Below are 19,343 nucleotides of genomic sequence, written 5' to 3'. Positions count from 1 at the left end.
GAGGACCAAGTTGATTTTGAACACATTTTTTTTTAAACAAAAGTGGTGCATTTAAAATTAGAATTTTAAGTTTCTCTGTTCTCTACTGAGGTCAGCCCAATGCTGTTAATAAACTTACGTAGTGTTTATATATTATTAACTTGAAAGAGAATATAAAGAAAGAAGTTATATGGCTATCAAACAGGTATGATTTCATATAGACATCTTTCTAATCAAATAGTCATTTTTTTGGTGGTATTTAGTTCAGAATGAACATCGACTTACCATGAAGACCTTAATCATGGAAACTTCATCATCATATAATTAATCATGAAGAACTTCATCATCATATAATAAAAGTGCTTTTAGAGGTGTACTTCTTTTCAATAATTTTATTTTTGAGCAATATGTGGTGGTTTGGGGTATTTCAGAATTGCCTTTTTCATTTAGGAAATTTGAAAGTTACAGTTCCAGAACAATCACTTTTAATCTTAAATTGAATAGTACAATATGTTATAGAAGTACTGTTGATGGTGATTGAATAGTTTCTACTTAAGTTTGGAACTTAATAAACATAAAACTAAACTTCTTTGCTGTTAAAGGCCTACAAGGTTATTTTAATGGAAGAATCTGCGAAGTATTTTGCTTTATTTTTTATACTAGGGAAAATGAGAGCAATACAATTTCAGTTAAAATACAAACTGTAATTTTATTTTCCAATTTTAAAATTATGAAACAGTTCTTTTCTTTATAAGAAATTAGAAATTTGTTCCATATGAGAACTATTGTCTGTACTGCATGTGTTTTCTGGTAATAGTAATAATAATGGCCACAATTTATTACGCACTTACTATTTGTTGGAAAATGTGCCAAGGGATATGTAATTCCGTTTAATTCATACAACAATTCTGTGAAGTGTAGATATTTTCACCACTTTACAAATGCGGAAACTGAGGCTTAGAGAGTCTCATTTACCCAAGATCATGTAGCTAGTATGTAGTTGAGCCACATTTTGAACCCAGACCTTTTTTACTCCATTATTTTAATCTGACGTGAAGTGAGTTGAAAATTTAAGAATAACGTGCCCCATGATTTTAAATTCTGACACCCAAACCTGACAGTGAATAGCAGTTAATAGAAAACAGTTAAATAGTATGGTGGGCGTTGTTATTGAAAAACACATTAGATGCACCCAGCTCTTAAGGTCATGTGAGCTCCCATTGTGATATCAGAGTAGAAAGAGACTCTCTGTACATGTTCATGGAAGAGTTCTTGGGGTCAGGCCACTTAAGATCGAGCCATCTGTCCACTCAAGGGCAAACAAATTGATTTATGCTTCAGAAAGAAATGCTGGTTATTTGGTTTCCATGTTTTTTCCGTGTGTTCAAAGGAAGCAGAGATGGACTAGAAAATGGCATCAACCACAGCAGTAAAAACAACAATTTGTATTGAGAAATTAGTATGTGAGAGGCACTGTTGTAAATACTTTAGAATGCATTATGTCACTTAAGCCTTTCAACATTTAAGAGATTCCGTAACTATCCCTCCTTTGCAGATGAAGATACTGAGTAATTGAGAGATTAAGTAATTTATTTGCCCAAGGTTTCATAGAAAGTAATGGGCCACGGGAATTGGAGTTAGGATGTTTGGGTGGCAAGGAGGGGAAAAATGTTTGAAAATGGAAGAGGTATGAAAATAAAGCTATAGACAAATAGTTGATTTATTTAATTTTGTTATGCTTTTATATCTGTTGGAAAGTTCTGCCATTACCTGTGTGTTATAGTAAACCAGGTTCTTTAACAAATACCAGAATTTGAAAGGAAAATTGCTGGAACAGTAAGCGTTTACTGGTTCTTTGATTGTGATCCTGAAAGCATGGATTTAATGACTATTACCCTAATGTTGTTTTTGAGGATAAATTTAAAAGCTCAATCCTCTGCTTCAGAGATCTTAAAGGCTAAGCTGTAGTTTGTTTCATTAACACCAAAACAATCCTCCAAGCAAATAATTGATGTCAAAGTTGGAATTAATTGCAGTATTATGCATATATTTCATATTGCGCTTATTTTAAAAGTGATACGCAGTAAGCAAGTAAAGGCAGTGCTTGCAGACTTTTAGTATCAGTTCTGCCCCTAGCTGGAGCTACATGATTTTGGTAAATCATTTAGCTTCTCTTCCAGGCGGATTTAAGCATTCATATTTAAGCAAATGAAGGAATTGGGCTACATGATACACTGTACTAACACTGTCTCTTGTGTTTATAACTCACTTTCCACTTCAGTAGCTCTGTTTACCAGCTATTTGAGAATGTCAGGGGTGCTTTCATATATTTTATGTATAAATATTCCAATCTGATCTATATAAAGCAGACTTTATTTCTGATCTCGTGTTATTGGAAATAACTGGTTGCTTTTTAAAAAATCAAAACGAAAATACTGTATCTGGCTCTGCTACTTAATATCTTTGAGACCTTAGCAAATTACTTCACTTCTCTCGCCTCAGTTTCCTCATTTGAAAATGGAGGGCCAGTAGTATCTGAATGATAAAATTCATGTAAAGCATTGGTTTTAGGGGCTACTAGAGATTAAGTGCTTAGCAAGTGTTTACCTGATATTGTTATTGTCATTACTTTCAAATATGAAAAATTCTAATTTGTGATGGCTACAAACTTAACTTGGAGGCATGTAACTGTTACAACGCAAAATGTGCAGGTCAATTGTGTACAAAACAATGTGCTAGACACCATTAGGTCCAAAATAGTGGGATGATATATACCTTGAAAATACCAGGTTAAGTGGTTCATCTGAATCTGCTTTCCCCAGTTACCTTTCTTGGTGATTATTTTTAGCTTCTTAAGAAGGTTTTAAGACTATTTAATGTCTTAATTCAGAAATTTGTGCTTTTATTCAGTAAGGTTCCTGGATTTCTTATAACCGAAGTTTAGAAATTTGAATACTGAGTTAATATTGAAGGATTAATATTTAGATTGCATTTTAAATGTGGCTTATAACATTCATTATATTTATAAACTTAAGAATTTTTCAAGATGTCCCTAAAAGTTACTTTGTAAGTGTAAGTATTTCATAATTAGGCTCTTTGTTACTTCTTTAACCAAGAAAGTCCGAGATAAGTATGCCTTATACTAATTCCAACCTATAAATAGAATTGCAGAGTGAATGTACTTACTTGGTACTGGCATTATTTTGTGATTACGTTCATGGTTTTAAAAATTCTAAGAATTATGGCCTAACTTTTTTGGGTGGAAATGAAGTAGTTTTAGACATTGGCAGTATATAACTATAACGTAAAAATATGTAAGTTTGAAAGTGTATTTTCACTATTTCAACTTAAAAGAATAAAAATTTTTATAATTATTGACTGGTAAATTGATTTAGAATATAATATTGCTGATACATTTTCAAACATATAGTAATATTATATTACATTTGAAAGTCATAGAAAAACAACTAAAAGAAGGATGTACAGCCAGCTGACATGAAGGTCAACTAACTTGAGGCCCTTAGACACAATTTCAGAGAGAAAAGTTTATTTGGGTGTTGAACAGTAGTGAGTAGACCAGAAGTCTGAAAATAGAGTGGCTTTGGGCTGTCTCCTCTGAGCTAATGGGCAAATCACTAAACCTCTTTTCATTTAATTTTCTTATCTGCAAAATAGTAATAATGAAGGCTATGTTGTGAAAAGTGGTAGTATTATTAACTCTAATTACCGAAAAGAAAATTAAGACTCAGAAACATTAAATGATTTGCTCTAGGTCACAGGTAGCCTTGTAACCCTTATTTTTTTATTCAAAATCCAGTTGGCTGTCTATTATTGCTTTTAATGTGATGTTGTTCTAAACATTGTAAAACACTCCTCATTCCAAATAACTAGGTTAGTTGGGAGATAGCTGAATGATAGAAATGGTTGTATTTAAACGCGTGTAGAATGAAAGCAGTATAGTAAAACTTTGCTTACAAGAACAACACAGGGGATCTACTGAAAAGAAGAGAAATTGCAAAGTGGTATGAAATGCATTTCTAAATGCCTTACCATTTAAAAGCCTTTTCAGCCTTATTTTCACTTTTTAAATGTCCTGGCTTAGAAGAAAGAATTTTTTAAAAGGTGGACTCTATCCCAAGACTGTCTGAATTAAAATTCCACTTAAGTAGAGTCTAAAGAAATTAGTATTTTATGGTATTTTTAGGCAGTATTGCAACAGCTAAATTTTATAGTGAGTTTGCTGTGTGTTTAACTTAAAATTTTCGAATACTTGCTTTATTTCTAGTTGTGAATTCCTTTGGACAATTGATGTCATTTGTTATTGTGCCCAGTTTCTACAAATAAAAGATGGGTGGATTATTTTCTCGATGGAGGGTAAGTTACCTTTCTTTCTAGCCAGTAATTAGTCTAACATAAAATTGTCACAGAAAGCTATTTGTGAAAGTCTCCCTTGTGTAGACTTGAGTAGTAGTTTGATATTATCTCTAACTTTATTTGATTTTTTAAAATTTCTTCCTTATGAATTAGTTTTTTATTTGGACCTTAATAGCTCCACTTGCTATATAGGTGTCTAATGTCTCTGTTTAACAGAATTATTTCACTTTGACTTATGAATTATTTTTATTTCTGTATTTGTGCATTCCTGTACAAATGGTAATTTTTCTTGTTTTCTTCTCATACTGCTTAAATTTCAAACTTACTTGAAAGATAGTTGAAACTAAGTATTCTATACAATACTTACGTTTTTACAGGCTATATCTTTTTGCTTAAAGCTTGTCACAAATATTTACTGAAGTCACACTAAATATACTTTTAAGCATTGTAGGTTAAACAAAAGTAAAAATGCAGTTTGATTTTATTGGTTAAACCTTTAGAGGAAGTATCTCAAATTTAGAGCTAGAAAGTATAAAATATATTGATAAATGCTCTTCTCTAATATAAGAGATGATAATATAGTTTAGGACAAACTACTTTGCTTATTTGTTGATTTCTTCTTATTTTAATAATGGAGTCTAGCAATACTTGGTGCTCAATTTAGTTTTGGGACTAGTGCTGGAACTGCTTCGTTTTGGATTGACATTATATTGATCCCTCCTCTACGTTTCTGCCTTTGGATCAGATTTATCTGTTCTTCCTTTGTCTTTAGTGTTAGGTTGAACCATATGAAGTTGCCAATATTCAATAGCTTTGACTTACATAAACAGCAATTTCGTATGGTTCAACCTTATGTTAACAACTCTTGTGGGAACTATAATGAATTGATATTCATTACCCTCTTAGATTATTGCATATATAATTGGTAAATATTTTCTCAAGTTTTGTATGAGCCATTTGGCTGGTTTTTATTCTAGGTGGTATAAAAAATATCTTTGACAAACAATAATGAAGTATTCTAAGATGCTCTTTTAAAATCTGATCTTCAGAAAAGTATTTTAGGAATTCAGAAAGGAGGTAGTCTATTGATTTTGACCTCGAGAGTCCTAAGTGAACTTTTAGTAATAGCAAATGACACCATCTTTGGTCTTGAATTTTTTAGTATGTGAATTCTTTTGAATAATCATATCTAAGAAAATTTTTCTTGAAGGAAAATTTATTTCTCCTTATAAAAGTATGTTCTATTGGGGTTGAGAATGGCAAAAATTGAGCTATCAGAGTTGAAAGTACTTCTAGGAATAAAAAGAAGTTAAGTGGGAAGGTGATTATTTCTTTAATCTTATGTAGTTCTGTTTATAATTTTTATTTAAATCAATCTCATTTATAAATAAAGAAGAATACATATTGCTTGATAACATTTGGAAAAACTTAATTTTGGATTCAAATGTTCTTTTATGATTATATAAATCAAAGTGTTTCTAAGTTTGCAGTAATGAGTTTTAATGTTCTCTCTTATTTCTCTTTCTATGTCAGACAAAACCTTCAACTGTAGAAGTTCTGGAAAATATAGATAAGGTAAGGTATATTCCTTGGCTTGGGGGTATTTTAATTTATTTTAGGTGTTATGTAAATATTATTTTAATATATATTATTTTGGAGACCATATCTGGTATGGGAATTTAGAGGTGATAGACAGTAAACCTGAGAACTTTGTTACATGATCTCGAGAAAATCCAAAGTCTATCAGTGACTTAAGAAGTCTGTGTCAAGTAATAGAGCCTGTTAGAATGAAATTAGATCTACAGCGTGGTGCAAATCAATGCTGCAGATAGGGTAAAGTAGATTATAAAATAATCTGCAACAATTTTAATCAGTCTGCAAACTTCACAGTTTTTTATACTTTCTGTCATTATCAAAAATGGTTATTCCTTGGGAATATTAAGAGTGCTGAATAGATTGAAACAATCTAGTATGCGTCACTGTTTCAGTTTTTTGAATTCTTCTTACAGCCAGATTTTTTTTTTAGGCTTTATACGGGGAGAATTATTACTTATTTGATTTTAAAAAATACTGCTTATTGATGCCAGTTTCATCCCTCTGATCTTTGCTAATTTGACAGGTTAAAAATAGTATCTTAATTTTGTATTTAAAACAGTGATTTGTCAGAATAGGTGTTTTCATATATTTTTAACTTCATTTTTTGTTTTCTTTTTCATATTATGTTCTGTTTTTAAAATATTAAGGGGGCTGGCTTGGTGGTACAGCAGTTAAGTTCCGCACATTCTGCTTCCATGGTCCAGGATTTGCCAGTTTGATCCTGAGTGTGGACATGGCACCGCTTGTCAAGCCATGCTGTGGCAGGCATCCCACATATAAAGTAGAGGAAGATGGGCATGGATGTTAGCTCTGGGCCAGTCTTCCTCAGCAAAAAGAGGAGGATTGGTGGCAGATGTTAGTTCAGGGCTAATCTTCCTCAAAAAAAAAAAATTAAGATATTATATTTCGTTGAATTTTAAGAGTTCTTTCTATATAACCTCTCTATCATGTTAAAAATTTTTAACATTTTAATTTCCTTATGAAATTTGAGATAATATAGAATAATTTTCTCTTAACAGGAAATTCAAGCATTGGAAGAATTTAGGGAAAAAAATCAGAGATTACAAAAATTATGGGTTGGAAGATTAATTCTCTACTCCTCAATTCTCTATCTGTTTACATGTTTAATTGTATACTTGTGGTATCTTCCCGATGAATTGACAGCAAGACTTGCCATGACACTCCCATTTTTTGCTTTCCCGTTAATGTAAGTAAATTGTTGTTTTTGTTGACCTTTCCTCTTTCTGAACAGATAGTTTTAATATATTCAGTCTCTTTTTGTTGTGAAATAGTAATGTCTCAGATTGAATAAATTTTCATTCTTTTTGGCAGTTTGAAAAATATTTCTCTAAAAAAAGTAGGACAATTGTTTTAAACCTTTATTTGCAGCCCAACATACCTGAGGAATATGGCCCAGTGACATTAGTAATAAAGGCTCTATATGGCAGTCTTTTGTGATTCTCTGGTAGATGATCATGCTCCGTTAGGGGTGTTGGGCATGGAGTGGGCATTTCAGATTGTGGATACTGGAAAGTGAGGGACGGTTTGTAAAACAAAGAGGACAACTGCCCCAGTGATTCTGAATACATTCCATTCATCCCACTTTTCTTTCCCTTTTTTTAGTCACTGCTATAAAGCAATTGACCCTTATTTTAGAAATATTTTATAATATAGCACTTTACAGAAAGTGTATTGTGATTGAGAATTTTGAGAGACAATTGAATAAAAAATTTGGTCATTCAATCAACAAACATTTATGGGTCTCAATTGTGTAGATGTTGGATTATAATGGTGTACGGTACACAAAAATACAAAAATCTCTGACTGTAGATCTTAGACTACATACTTAAATTAAGTAATAAGTATGATGAATGTTATGAAGGAGAAGTGCCAAATACCATGGGAGCATTTAACAGGGGCCCTGACGCAGTCAGGGGTGGAGGTGGGATCAGGGAACGGCCTTTGTATTCATTTTCTATTGCTGCCACAAATTTAGTGGCTTAAATCAACACCTCTTTATTATATTGCAACTGTGTAGGTCAGAAGTTCAAATGGCTTGATTGGGTTCTCTGTTTAGGGTCTTACAGGCTACAATCAAGGTTATCAGCTGGCCTGGGGTCTTATTTGGAGTCTTTGGGAGGGTGGTGATACTTACAGGCTAACTTAGGCTGAATCTCTCTGAGTTCCTTTTCTGCCCCCCACTGGGGAGAAAGCTCTGCTTTTAAGGGTTTAACTGATTATATTAGACCTGTCGAGATAATCCAGGATAAACTCTCTATCTTCAAATCGCCTCAGTAGTACTTAATTCTATCTGCCAAGTCCCTTCACAGCAGTACCTAACTTATTGTTTACCTGTATAACTGAAGGTTAGAGATCTGGAAAAAGCAGGGCTATCTTTATAATTCTGCGCATCATGGTCTCCTTGAGGAAGTGGTAGTTGAGTTGGAGACCCAAAGGATGAGTATGTGTATCGAGGGTGGTGTGACATGGTAGGTAGTGTGTTAGGCAGAAGGAACAGCATATTTGAAGGCCCTAATAGAGGATAGAGCATGGTAGGTGTAAAGAATTGAAAGAAGGCCAAAGATTGGATTATAGAGAAAAGTCTGGATATTTAGGTAAGGGATATTTCTTATAGGCCTTATTGTCCATGATAAGGATTTTAGGTTTTAATCTAAGAGTAGTGGGAAGCCATTGAAGATTTTTAAGAAGGAATATAACAAGATCATATTGTTATTTTGAAAATACCACTGAGGCTACAGCTTGGAAAATAAATTAGGAATAAGAATGGAATTAGGAATAAGAATGGATCTGGAGCCACAAGTGGGAAGGTTATGGTTGTCTAGGGGAGAAATGATTGATGGTGATTTGCACTTGAGTGGTGGTAGCAGGGTTGAAGAGAAGCAGGTGGACTGAATGAAATGGATGGATTGAAGAGATTTAGGAGGTAGAATTGAGGTAAAACGGGAAGACTCTTGGTGATTGGTTGGATGTGGGGTGAGGAGGAAGAATTGCATCAAGGATAAAATTCAACTTTAAGGCTTGATAAATTTGGTTGGTGGTAGTGTCAGTCATCTAAACAAGGAACAACATGAGGAGTTGCAGGTTTGGTGGCCCACTGAGCCTAAAATACCTATGTTTATCCAGATTGAGCTGCCCACTGGGATGGTTAAGTATGAGTAGGAAGCTCAGAGGACAAATTTGAATGGGGGATAGAAATTTAGGATTTGGCAGCCTATAAATTCTAATCAAAGCCATCCTCTGTTCATTCAATAAATATTGAGCACCTGCAAAGTTTTAGGTATTGGGCTAGACCCTAGTGATTGAGAAAGTTGTGACAAGATCTCTGCCCTCATGGAGCTTACATTCTATTGGGGTTGGAGATAAAAAGTGAGAGACAAATAAACATAGTTAATTTAGAGAGAGATAAGTGCTATGAAGAAAATAAACAGGGTGGTGAGAGGAATAGGCTACTTTTAGGATGGTCCTGGAAGGCCTCTTTTGAGGAGGTGGTACTGGAGTTGAGAACTAATGTATGAGGAAGAAGCAGCATGGAAAGAGTTTGGATTTCTGGACAGTTATTTATATATTCAGTATGTAGTAGCACATATATCCATAGATAGATGTAGAAAAGGATTATCATCAAAGTATTGATGGTAATTCTCTCTAGGTGGTGGAATTTTAAGTAGTTATTTCTTTCCATATGCTTTTTGGTATTTGAATTTTTTTACACCAATGTTTTCTTTAAATCCTAAAAACAAAAACAAAAGTCCAGGAGTTGAGAGAAGATCTTTCCAAAAAGAGAGAACAGAAAATGCAAAGGCTGCAAAGTAGGAGAGAGCTTGACTTGAGTGTCAGAAAGATAGGTATACCTGGAATGTGTGATGGAGAGGAAGAGTGATAGGAGGTGAGAATCACGCGGGATCCACATCATGGAGATTCAAAAGGAGTTTGAATCTCATTTTGGGTGAAATGGGAAGCTTGCAAAGGTTTTATGGAAGATAAAGATGAGATGGCATGATGAGATTTAAGTTAAGATAATCGTATGTGCTGCCTTGTGGAGGCTGAGTAAGAAGACAAGAGTAGAAACAGACAAATCAGCTAGGAGGCTGTTACAGAAGTTTAATCTAAAGATGAAGACGGATGGACTGCCCAGTGGCAGTGGAAATGAATAGGTGACTTGGAAATATATCGCGACAACTTGGTGGGAGGTCACGGAAAAGGAAGCATCAGGGTGATACTTAGGTTTTTGGTTTGACATTTCGGCGAGGGGCAGGGGAGAAAGATCTTTTTCTTCGGAACTGCTATAGTAAAGTCTTTTGTTTAGTCTTTAGGGCAGGGCATATTTTGAAATTGGAACTCCTGGAGCTTATAAAATTTTAACTTTGTATGTAGAAAAAAGAGCCAAAAATTGAATGCATGCATATTACAAAATAATTGGCTGTGCCGTTTTCTTTATTTTCCTTTTCTTTTGCAATCTTTTGGAATGCTTCTTATCCCAGGTGTAGCAGTGGATTTCATAATACGGAGCCTCCCTTCCCCTTATTTCCCTTCTATTTTTTCTAAGAAAGAGGGGAGAAAAGAAATTTAGAAAGGGAATCAGTGTGAGATGTTTAGTTGATTTAAACTTCTTTTAAAAACTTTTTAAAAACCCACTTGACATCCATTTCCGTATAAAAATTGATTTTCTGATTATAAAAGATTTGTATCTAGTTGCAAAAGAATGTCTCACAGCTCTACTGTGGTAATTCTAACGGCTATCCACAAATTGTGAACTATTAGATCTGCTATTATGCCTCAGAAGACTTTTTGGCAAATAAGTAATATATTAATTGTTTTGAAAAGTAGAAAAACTTCATTTAAGAAATATTTATTTCTTCAGTTTGATCTTTCTACTATTTTGAGTGTGAAGCGTTATTACTCTTACTGTGTCCTTCTGCCTCTTCTGCATCACCTGCATCTAGTATTTCTGGGCTTGTTAAGCTTCAGAGCCATTTCTCACTTTGTCTCATTCATGTGTGTGACCTGGGTCTCAACTGCTGCGGCTTCTGTTTCAGTGAGCTCTTCACTTTTGGAAGCATAGACCGGTTATCCAACAAAGAATAGAATTGTCCTTCTGATTGATGACAATCAAAAAAGCATGAAATGAAATACAACAATGGCAGAGTGGATGTTGTGGTAAATAGAATGAAGGCTTACCACGGGACATTTTCTTTTGCGTGTAACATGAGCTATTGCCCAAGCTTATCTCTGGACTTCTTTCCTTTGGAAACAAAAGGTTTGAGGTCCAGACCAGGGTTTACTTAAAGAAATGGAGGCAGAAGGAGCAGTAAAATATATGGGTTTACTCATCACTGTCTATATTGATTTATAAAGCTTGGAAATCTACCTGATAGCTGCAAAAAATGACTGCTATCTCTGCATTCCAAGTTTCCCAAATGCTTTTACTGGACAGAGAAGTCATGCATTCAGGACTGAATGTATATTATGTAACCATAACTATTCCAAAGTTATGTTTTATGGTAGAAAATCAGTATTCTATTTAAGACGCTTTGAGATTTTATTATATCTTATTTTTAGGGTGTAATATGGAGTAACTTGGTGTGATGTCAGGGTATTGTTTTTCTGCCTTTCAGATTCAATAATATCTTTATATCTCTGATCTTTTCAGCTGTTACTGAAACTGAAATTTTAATCTAAATGCTGAGCTTATTTCATAGGACTCATTAAAGCTGTGCTGCATAGTAAGGGAAGGTTTGGGTTACAGTTAAAATCTTGTATTTCTACATTATTCTGGCAGACATGCATTGCCTTCAGAGTTGGTTCATTTTCTGAGTGAACAACCATTAAGTTTTGTCTCTACCCTTAACTAACTCTGCAAGCAATCTTACAGACTTTTACTCCTGGATCCCTTATTCTTACAGATTATAACTTTCTAGAAATTCCATTCTGTATACAGTCATTTCAGAGATCAACTCACGTAAAATGTTGACTTTCCCAGAGGATTTAGCCATATTTCCCCTCTGTGTTTTTTTGTTTGGGTTTTTTCTTGCCTCTTAAATGGGATTATGAGGGAAGAATTTTAAGCAAAGGAAATGAAGAAGGTGGTCCTGTCTCTGTTTCTTTTCTTATTTTTCTACTTAAATTGAAAGCCATTTGAGGAGAGAACTTTGATCTTAGACAGTTTTTATGCCTCCTTCCCAGTCCTGCTTCTTCCAACTAGTTGTAATAGATATTTCTTCAATCCAGCTGGAAGGTTGACGAACATAATTTGTAGCCTTTTGAGGAAAGTTAAACATTTGTTTCATGACACTCTAATAAAAATACAAAGTATCGCTCATCAACTATACTCGACTCTTAAAGGAGAAGATATCTGTGAACATCTCTTGATATTTACTTAAGGAGAATATTTACTCTTAGGTTTGGTAGGTAAGAAAATCATTCTGCAAGCATCCCTTTTGCAATATTGATAGTGATTTGAATATTGATAGTCACTTGATAGAATTTTGTACTTAAAGAATTGTGTATTGAGACATAATTAAGAGACAAATACTATTCTTGAATGGGAAGACTCTGTATTGTAATGAGATGAGTTCTCCCTAAATTAATCTAAAAATGTATGATCACAATAAAATACCAGTAATACTTAAAAAATCTTGGCATGCTTGTTCCGTAATTTTTAATGGAAAAATAAGCAAATAAGAATAGTCTTGAAAATTATAAAAAAGAAGAGGAATGAGAAGCAGAGGTTTACCAGGCGTCAAAAGACTTCATAATAATAATAAAAATTATTGTAAATAATGATAAAACAATAATAATAAGTTGCATTATAAAACTTCATTAATTAAAAGTTTGCTATGGTAAATAAGGAGAGCCACAGACCAAAGAAAGAGCCGTAAGAATCCAGAAATAAATCCCAAAAGGAATTTTTATGTATGGTTTTTATATATAATAAAGGTGACATTTCAAATTGTTGGGGGAAAATGGTGTTAAGTTATATCCAAAAAAGTAAAATAAAGCTTGATTCCTGCCTTACTCCTTATACCAAAATAAATAATTATTATTAGTTTGTCTGAATGTGAAGGTAATTCTTGCTAGAGCCTTTGATGGTTGAATAAACTGACAAAATAGTCAACATAGTTATAAATATTGAGACCTGTATATCTTTTCATTTTTAGCTTTATATATTGCTAAATCTCATCTAAAAAACATTGCAGTAAATTGAGTAGGACTTAAGTGGTTGTTGGAAAGAGAGCCCTTAAGTTTGGCAGAAAGGACCAAATAGGTGAAAAATGCTTCATATTATGAATGTTGGTGAAAAACTATCAGAGGTTTATGGAATGTTAATCCTTTAGTAAAAGTGAGAAAGGTTTGATTATATTGGTTGAGTTTTAGGTATTCTGCTATATTTTAACTTCTGGCATTTTTAATTTTAGTACAGTAAAACACTCAATATTAAGGACTTAAAATGTTTACCATATCTAAAGTGTGGTTCTGTTATATTGAGGGTCCAAGTATTTCTGTTAGAACACGTTTGTAATTTTATAGTGCAAGTCACTAGGTATTACTTAACAGAAATTCATGCTGTACTGATGTTTCAAATAGCATCAGTTTCATTCAGAAAAGAGAAACTGTAGTGATCTGATGAATGTGAATTAAGAAAGAGTTTTAAATATGTCTTGGAACTAATTGTATTTATGAGCTTACTGATTTTCTATACTAATTTTGTATTCAACTACAATAATTGTCTTGTTTTTAATAAGTTTTTCAGTTGATTCTTTGAGAGTTTCCAAGTATGCAATCATATCATTTGTAAATAGCAATAATTTTAACACCTCCTTTCAGATTTTTTGTCTGAGGTTTTCTTCTTGGCTAATTGTGTTGGCTAACACCTTCAGGACAATGTTAAGTTATAGAAAAAATAGTGGACATCCTTGAATTGTTCCTTGGGAATCCTTCTGATGTTTCCCCACTGGGCATTATTCTGACTTTGGGATTGAGACAGATATATTTTATCACATTAAGGAATTTTCTAGCCATTCATATTTTATTTAGTTTTCTTTTAGATCAAGAAAGATTGTTGAATTTTGTTAAATGCTGTTCTATCATCCATGGAAATAGCTGTATGATTTTTTTATCTTACGTCTCTTGATGTGATGAATTATATTAAATATTGAATTCAAATATTGAAATCTTGATTTCCAGGAAAATTTCTACTTTCATAGTTGTAATCAGTTTATAAAGACATCTGAAAGCTTTTCTGTATTTTTTAATGCTCTGGAACAGTTTAAATAGTACTGGCATTATCTGTCCTTTACAGGTTTGGTAGTATTCCTTTTGAAATCTTTTGGGCTTGGTGCTTTTCATAGAGGGTAGCTCTTAACTTTTAAAATTCAGTAGTAGTGGGGCCGGCTCCATGGCCGAGTGGTTAAGTTCGTGCGCTCCGCTGCGGTGGCCCAGGGTTCTGATCCTGGGCACGGACATGGCACTGCTCATCAGGCCACGTTGAGGCAGCGTCCCACATCCCACAACTAGAAGGACCTGCAACTAAGATATACAGCTATGTACCGGGGGGTTTGGGAAATAAAGCAGGAAAAAAAAAAAAGATTGGCAACAGTTGTTAGGCCAGGTGCCAATCCTTAAAAAAAAAAAAATTCAATAGTGGTTAATCTTGTAAGTTTTCTGTCTCTTCCAAGGTGTTTTGTTAAAAATTATCTATATATATAAATTACCTTTTCTACAGTTTTAAAATGTATTTACATAGTGTTGTAATAGTAGTAGTCATCATTGCCTCTTACTGATTTTTAAAATTTTCTTTGTATCTATGACTGTTGCTTCCTTATTTTTATTTTCTATCTTTGTATTAGTTGTTTACATACCTTTTTTTCTCCCAAAGAACAGCTTTTAAAAAATTACTTATTTTTGTTAATTCTTTTTTTCTTTTCCTTAGCTTTATTTTATTCTTGTAACTTAAATTGAATGCTTAATACATTTATTTTCATCTTACTTATTAACACAAGACACTGTACACATATGTATTTGAGGCCGTGATATTTTCTGACCGCTGCTTTAATGTTATCCCACAGGTCCTGATATGTAGTAATTTACTTTGGTTTTTTCTAGATATCATAATTTTTTTCTTTTTCTTTTTCTTTTTTTTAGTTTTTGTAATCTAAGTGTTATTTCCAGGTGGCAAATGTGTGTTTATATGTTTGGTTTTTGGCTTAATTACTATTTGTAGTTTTATTGTATTGCTTTCAGAGAATACTGTTGAATCCTATTTCTACTTCTTTGAATTTGTTGAAACTTTATTTTGGTGGCATGCTATTTGGTCAGTTGTGTTTTATGAACACTTAAAGATGTATTCTTTTTTTTTAAGTACACAGAGTTTAATATTCTCAATGAGAACTGTCTCATTCTGTATCCTAATAACAATATCTTTCTACTTCTCTCTGTATTTTCTTTAGTTTTGCTTTATGAATGTTGATGCTTTGCTGTTTGATGAATAGATATTCCTGTTATATCTCCATTGTAAACACATCCTTTAAAAAAAAACTTTTTTATTTTGAAATAATCATAGATTTACAGGAAGTTGCAAAAAAAAAAAAAAAAAAAGATGTATAAGCAGGTCCTGTACACACTTCACCCAGCCTTCCCCAATGGTAACATCTTGACTATAGTAAAATATCACAGCCAGGAAATTGACATTGGTTCAATTCACAGAGCCTATTCAGATTTTACCAGTTTTACATACCACTCATTTGTGTGTGTGTTTTATATTTCTGTGAAATTTTATCACACGTGTAGCTTCATGTAACTACCCCACAATTCAGATCTAGAACTGTTCCAAAACCACAAGGCTTCTTTTTGCCACCTCTTTGTAGTCATACCAACCCTCCTCCATTTCTCACTCCTGCCACCCACTAGTCTATTTTCCATCTCCATAATCTTGTCATTTCAAGAACGTTATAAAATGGGATCACATGGTATGTAACCTTTTGAAATTGGCTTTTTTCACTCAGCATATTCTTGAGATCCATCCAAGATGTTAAGTGTATCAGCAGTTCCTTTTTATTGCTGAGTAGTATTCCATGGTATTAATGTGCCACAGTTTGTTTAATCATACACCTGTTGAAGGACATTTGAATAGTTTCCAGTTTTTGGCTATTCCATATAAGGCTGTTAGGAACATTTGTGTACAGGTGTTGCTGAACGTAAGTTTTCATTTGTCTGGGGTATATGTCCAAAAGTGCAATTTCTGGGCATATGGTAAGTACATGTTTAGTTTTATAAGAAACTGCTGAACTTTTTTTCAGAGTAGATGTACTTTTTACATTTCTACTAGTTATGTGTGAGTGATCTAGTTTCTCTACATCCTTGCCAACGTTTAGTATTATCACTGTTTTCTATTCTGTTTTAATCATTCTGATGGGTATGTAGTGATATCTCATTGTGGTTTTTATTTACATTCCCTAATGGCTAATGATGTTGAACATCTTTTCGTGTGTTTATTTGCCATCTGTATCTCCTCTTCAGTGAAATGTCTGTTTGTATCTTTTAATTTTCTGATTGGATTATTAGTCTTTTTTCTGTTGGGTTTGAGAGTTCTTTATATATTGTAGATACAAGTTCTTTGCTCACTATATGATTTGCAAATATTTTTTCCCATTTTATAGTTTGTCTTTTCATCCTCTTAATAAGGTCTTTTGCAGAGAAAGTTTATTAATTTTTCCTTTTCTGGATTGCACTTTTGTTGTTAAGAACACTTCCCTAGCTGTAAGTCCTGAAGATTTTCTTCTTTGCTTTTTGTTTTAATGCTTTTTTCCTTATAACATTTTACATTTAAGTTCATAGTCCACTTTGAGTTAATCTTTATATAAGGGGTGAGGTTCGTGTTGAGATTCTGGGTTTTTTTTGCCCATGGATGCCTAATTGCTCCAGCACCATTCGTTGGAAAGGAACTGCGTCCTTCTTAACACTACACTATAACGTGACCTTTTTTTAGTTTAAAGTTTTTTTTTGAGGGATCTCAAGTTCAACCGTGTGGGGTATTAAGATCACAACCCTTGTTCTGTTTGTATTTGCCTAGTATACTTTTGCCCTTTGTTTTGTTTTCAACCTTCAAAACCGCTTAGATGTCAGTTTACATTGTAGGCTTGGATGTTGTTTTATGATCCAGTCTGAAAGTCTTTTTGTTTTCCTCTGGTGAATTTAGCTCACTTATGTTTATTGAAATGAAAGACGGTCTAAGTTTTGAAACATAATTTTCTGTTTTGCTTTTGGTTTTTATAACTGAAAAAATCTCTAACTATGTAGTATGTTTACTTTGGCCTAGTTATTTGTAGGAAGTGTGTGTGAGTATGGAGGTGTGTCTTCCTATGTTCCAGGCTGTCTAGAATTTTCCTTATGATCCAAGAATAAGTGTGTTAGTTTGTTCAGCTTTTTTCTTTCCCCAGCCAATAGAGTTAGGTTACTGTATTTTTTTTGTAATAGAAAACCTCTTTTCTCTCCTGCTGCCATAGAAACAGAGTGTTCTTTGTAAATAGTGCATTCCTGAATGATTTCCTTTAAGCTCTGTCTTCTCTGTTTCATTGTGGGAACCAAACTGAGGAGTTTCTGCCTGTAGCATGTGTATCTCATTCTCATTGTTATAAACATGGATTTTAGGCTTTACACTTTGAGAAGTTTATCTTGCTACCTCTTTGTGAGAGAAGCAGTTTTCCTTCTCTTCTTCCACTGTTTTGAGCCCCTACATCATCTCCATTGCTTTTGTGAGCCCTTCCACATATTTTGAGGGCTGTGTTTTAGCTCTATCTTAATTTTATCAGAAAAGGAATTTATGTTTTTGTTTTTGTTCTCCTTGTTTGGATGATTTTTAAGAAGAGAAGGAGGAAATGGGGATTATGCCACTATTCTCAAAGTAGGTATCAGTAATAGTATTGTAACATCTTCACAAAACATGTTGCTGTATTTTTATAAGTTATATTTAATTATTGGGAGAGCAAAACCTTTATTGGGATAATTAGAATATAGATTTCTGAAATACTTTAATTCTTTTTCTAAATTTTAGTTTAAAAATACAAAAGAATTTAATTTAACTTTAAAAAATAACTAATTCTATGTGTTCTACCTTTTAAAGTCTTGAAGACTTGACGCATGGAAATATGTATTGTTTGTCAGCTCATTTCCTCCAGTAGTAGTTGTGATAAAAACGAACAGGAGAATTTATTGTTCACAAAGTGGGGCATTAGTGAGTTTTATTCTGAAGTAAGGGAATATATTTCAATTCTTGTAGTTTCTACCCTTTGAAAATTATATACACTTTTAAAAAAGTATCTACTCATTTAAGGAAATTTACTGATTTCTTACAGAATTATAGCTACCATCTCTGCAATTCCTTCTCTTGTGTCTCTATTTTCTTTCCCTGTACTTTTTTTCTAAGTCATCTCTCTCAGCTTGCCACTGTTTCAGTGGCTTTGCAGTGGAGAAATAGTATGGGACTTTTCTACTATCGTAGGATCCTTTGAGGGTTATGAGCAGTATGGTTAACCTCTTCTGTCATCGCCCTTCCCTTGATAAGGACAATGTTCAGTGTCTGTATTGCTTAAATAGTTGTCCAAGGACCATATAGCAATCTGGTACTGGTTGTTTGGTGTTTTCATATCCTAAAAATAAATCATCACAATATAAAAAGCATGTATTAGTTATCTATTGCTGTGTAACAAAATGCCCTAGAATTTAGTAGCTTAAAACAATAAATGTTTATCATCTCCACAGTTCCTGAGGGGCAGGAATGTGGGAGCAGCTTTGTTGGGTGGTTCTGGCTCAGGGTCTTTTATTTGTATGTAAATTACAGTTAAGCTGTTGGCTGAGGCTTCAGTCACCTCAAGGCTTAACTAAGGCTGGAGTCTAAGCTCACACACGCGGTTGTTGGCAGGCCTCGGCTCCTCACTGGCTGTTTGCCAGAGATCTTTGTTCCTCACCACGTGGGCCTTTCTATGGAATTCCCTGAATGTCCTCGTGTCATAGCAGTTGCCTTCTCTCAGGCCGAGTAATCCAAGAGAGAGAAAGATAGTGAGTGGAAGAGGAGTTCCAAGATGAAAGCTGCAGTCTTTTATAACCTAATGTTGAAGTGACATACGATCACTTCTGCCATATGCTGTTGGTCATACAGACCAACACTGGTGAGAGAGGACTACACCAAGGTGTGAATACCAGGAGATAGAGTTCACTGTTGCCTACCCTACAGGCTGACTCCCAAGAAGAGCAATGATATATTTCAATGGAGAACTAATTTTCATACTTATTATCTGAATTTATATTCAAATACAATGTATTTCTTTTATAACATGATGAATGTTTTTATACTTATTCTGCTGTGTTCTATGGACAAAGAC

At 33.6% G+C, this 19,343-nt stretch overlaps 1 protein-coding gene across 6 annotated transcripts in view; it reads left to right on the top strand.

Moving 5' to 3' along the window:
* Window positions 1-19,343, top strand: part of LNPK (lunapark, ER junction formation factor) — a 66,822-nt gene that overhangs the window by 1,628 nt on the left and 45,851 nt on the right. For 5 of the 6 annotated variants that reach the window (XM_070581585.1, XM_008533044.2, XM_070581582.1 and 2 more), the window contains exons 2-4: window positions 4,265-4,353; window positions 5,887-5,928; window positions 6,969-7,156. In XM_070581585.1, coding sequence (XP_070437686.1) covers window positions 4,327-4,353; window positions 5,887-5,928; window positions 6,969-7,156 — 257 coding nt within the window. In that variant the 5' untranslated portion in view covers window positions 4,265-4,326. Of the gene's footprint in view, window positions 1-4,264; window positions 4,358-5,455; window positions 5,457-5,886; window positions 5,929-6,968; window positions 7,157-19,343 lie in introns of all 6 variants that reach the window. The other variant, XM_070581586.1, reaches the window with a different exon arrangement.

This window comes from Equus przewalskii, chromosome 17 (assembly GCF_037783145.1).
Source record: "Equus przewalskii isolate Varuska chromosome 17, EquPr2, whole genome shotgun sequence".
NCBI lineage: Eukaryota > Metazoa > Chordata > Mammalia > Perissodactyla > Equidae > Equus > Equus przewalskii.
Note: the sequence above shows the minus strand (reverse complement) of the source record. Positions and strands in the feature narration are given on the sequence as shown.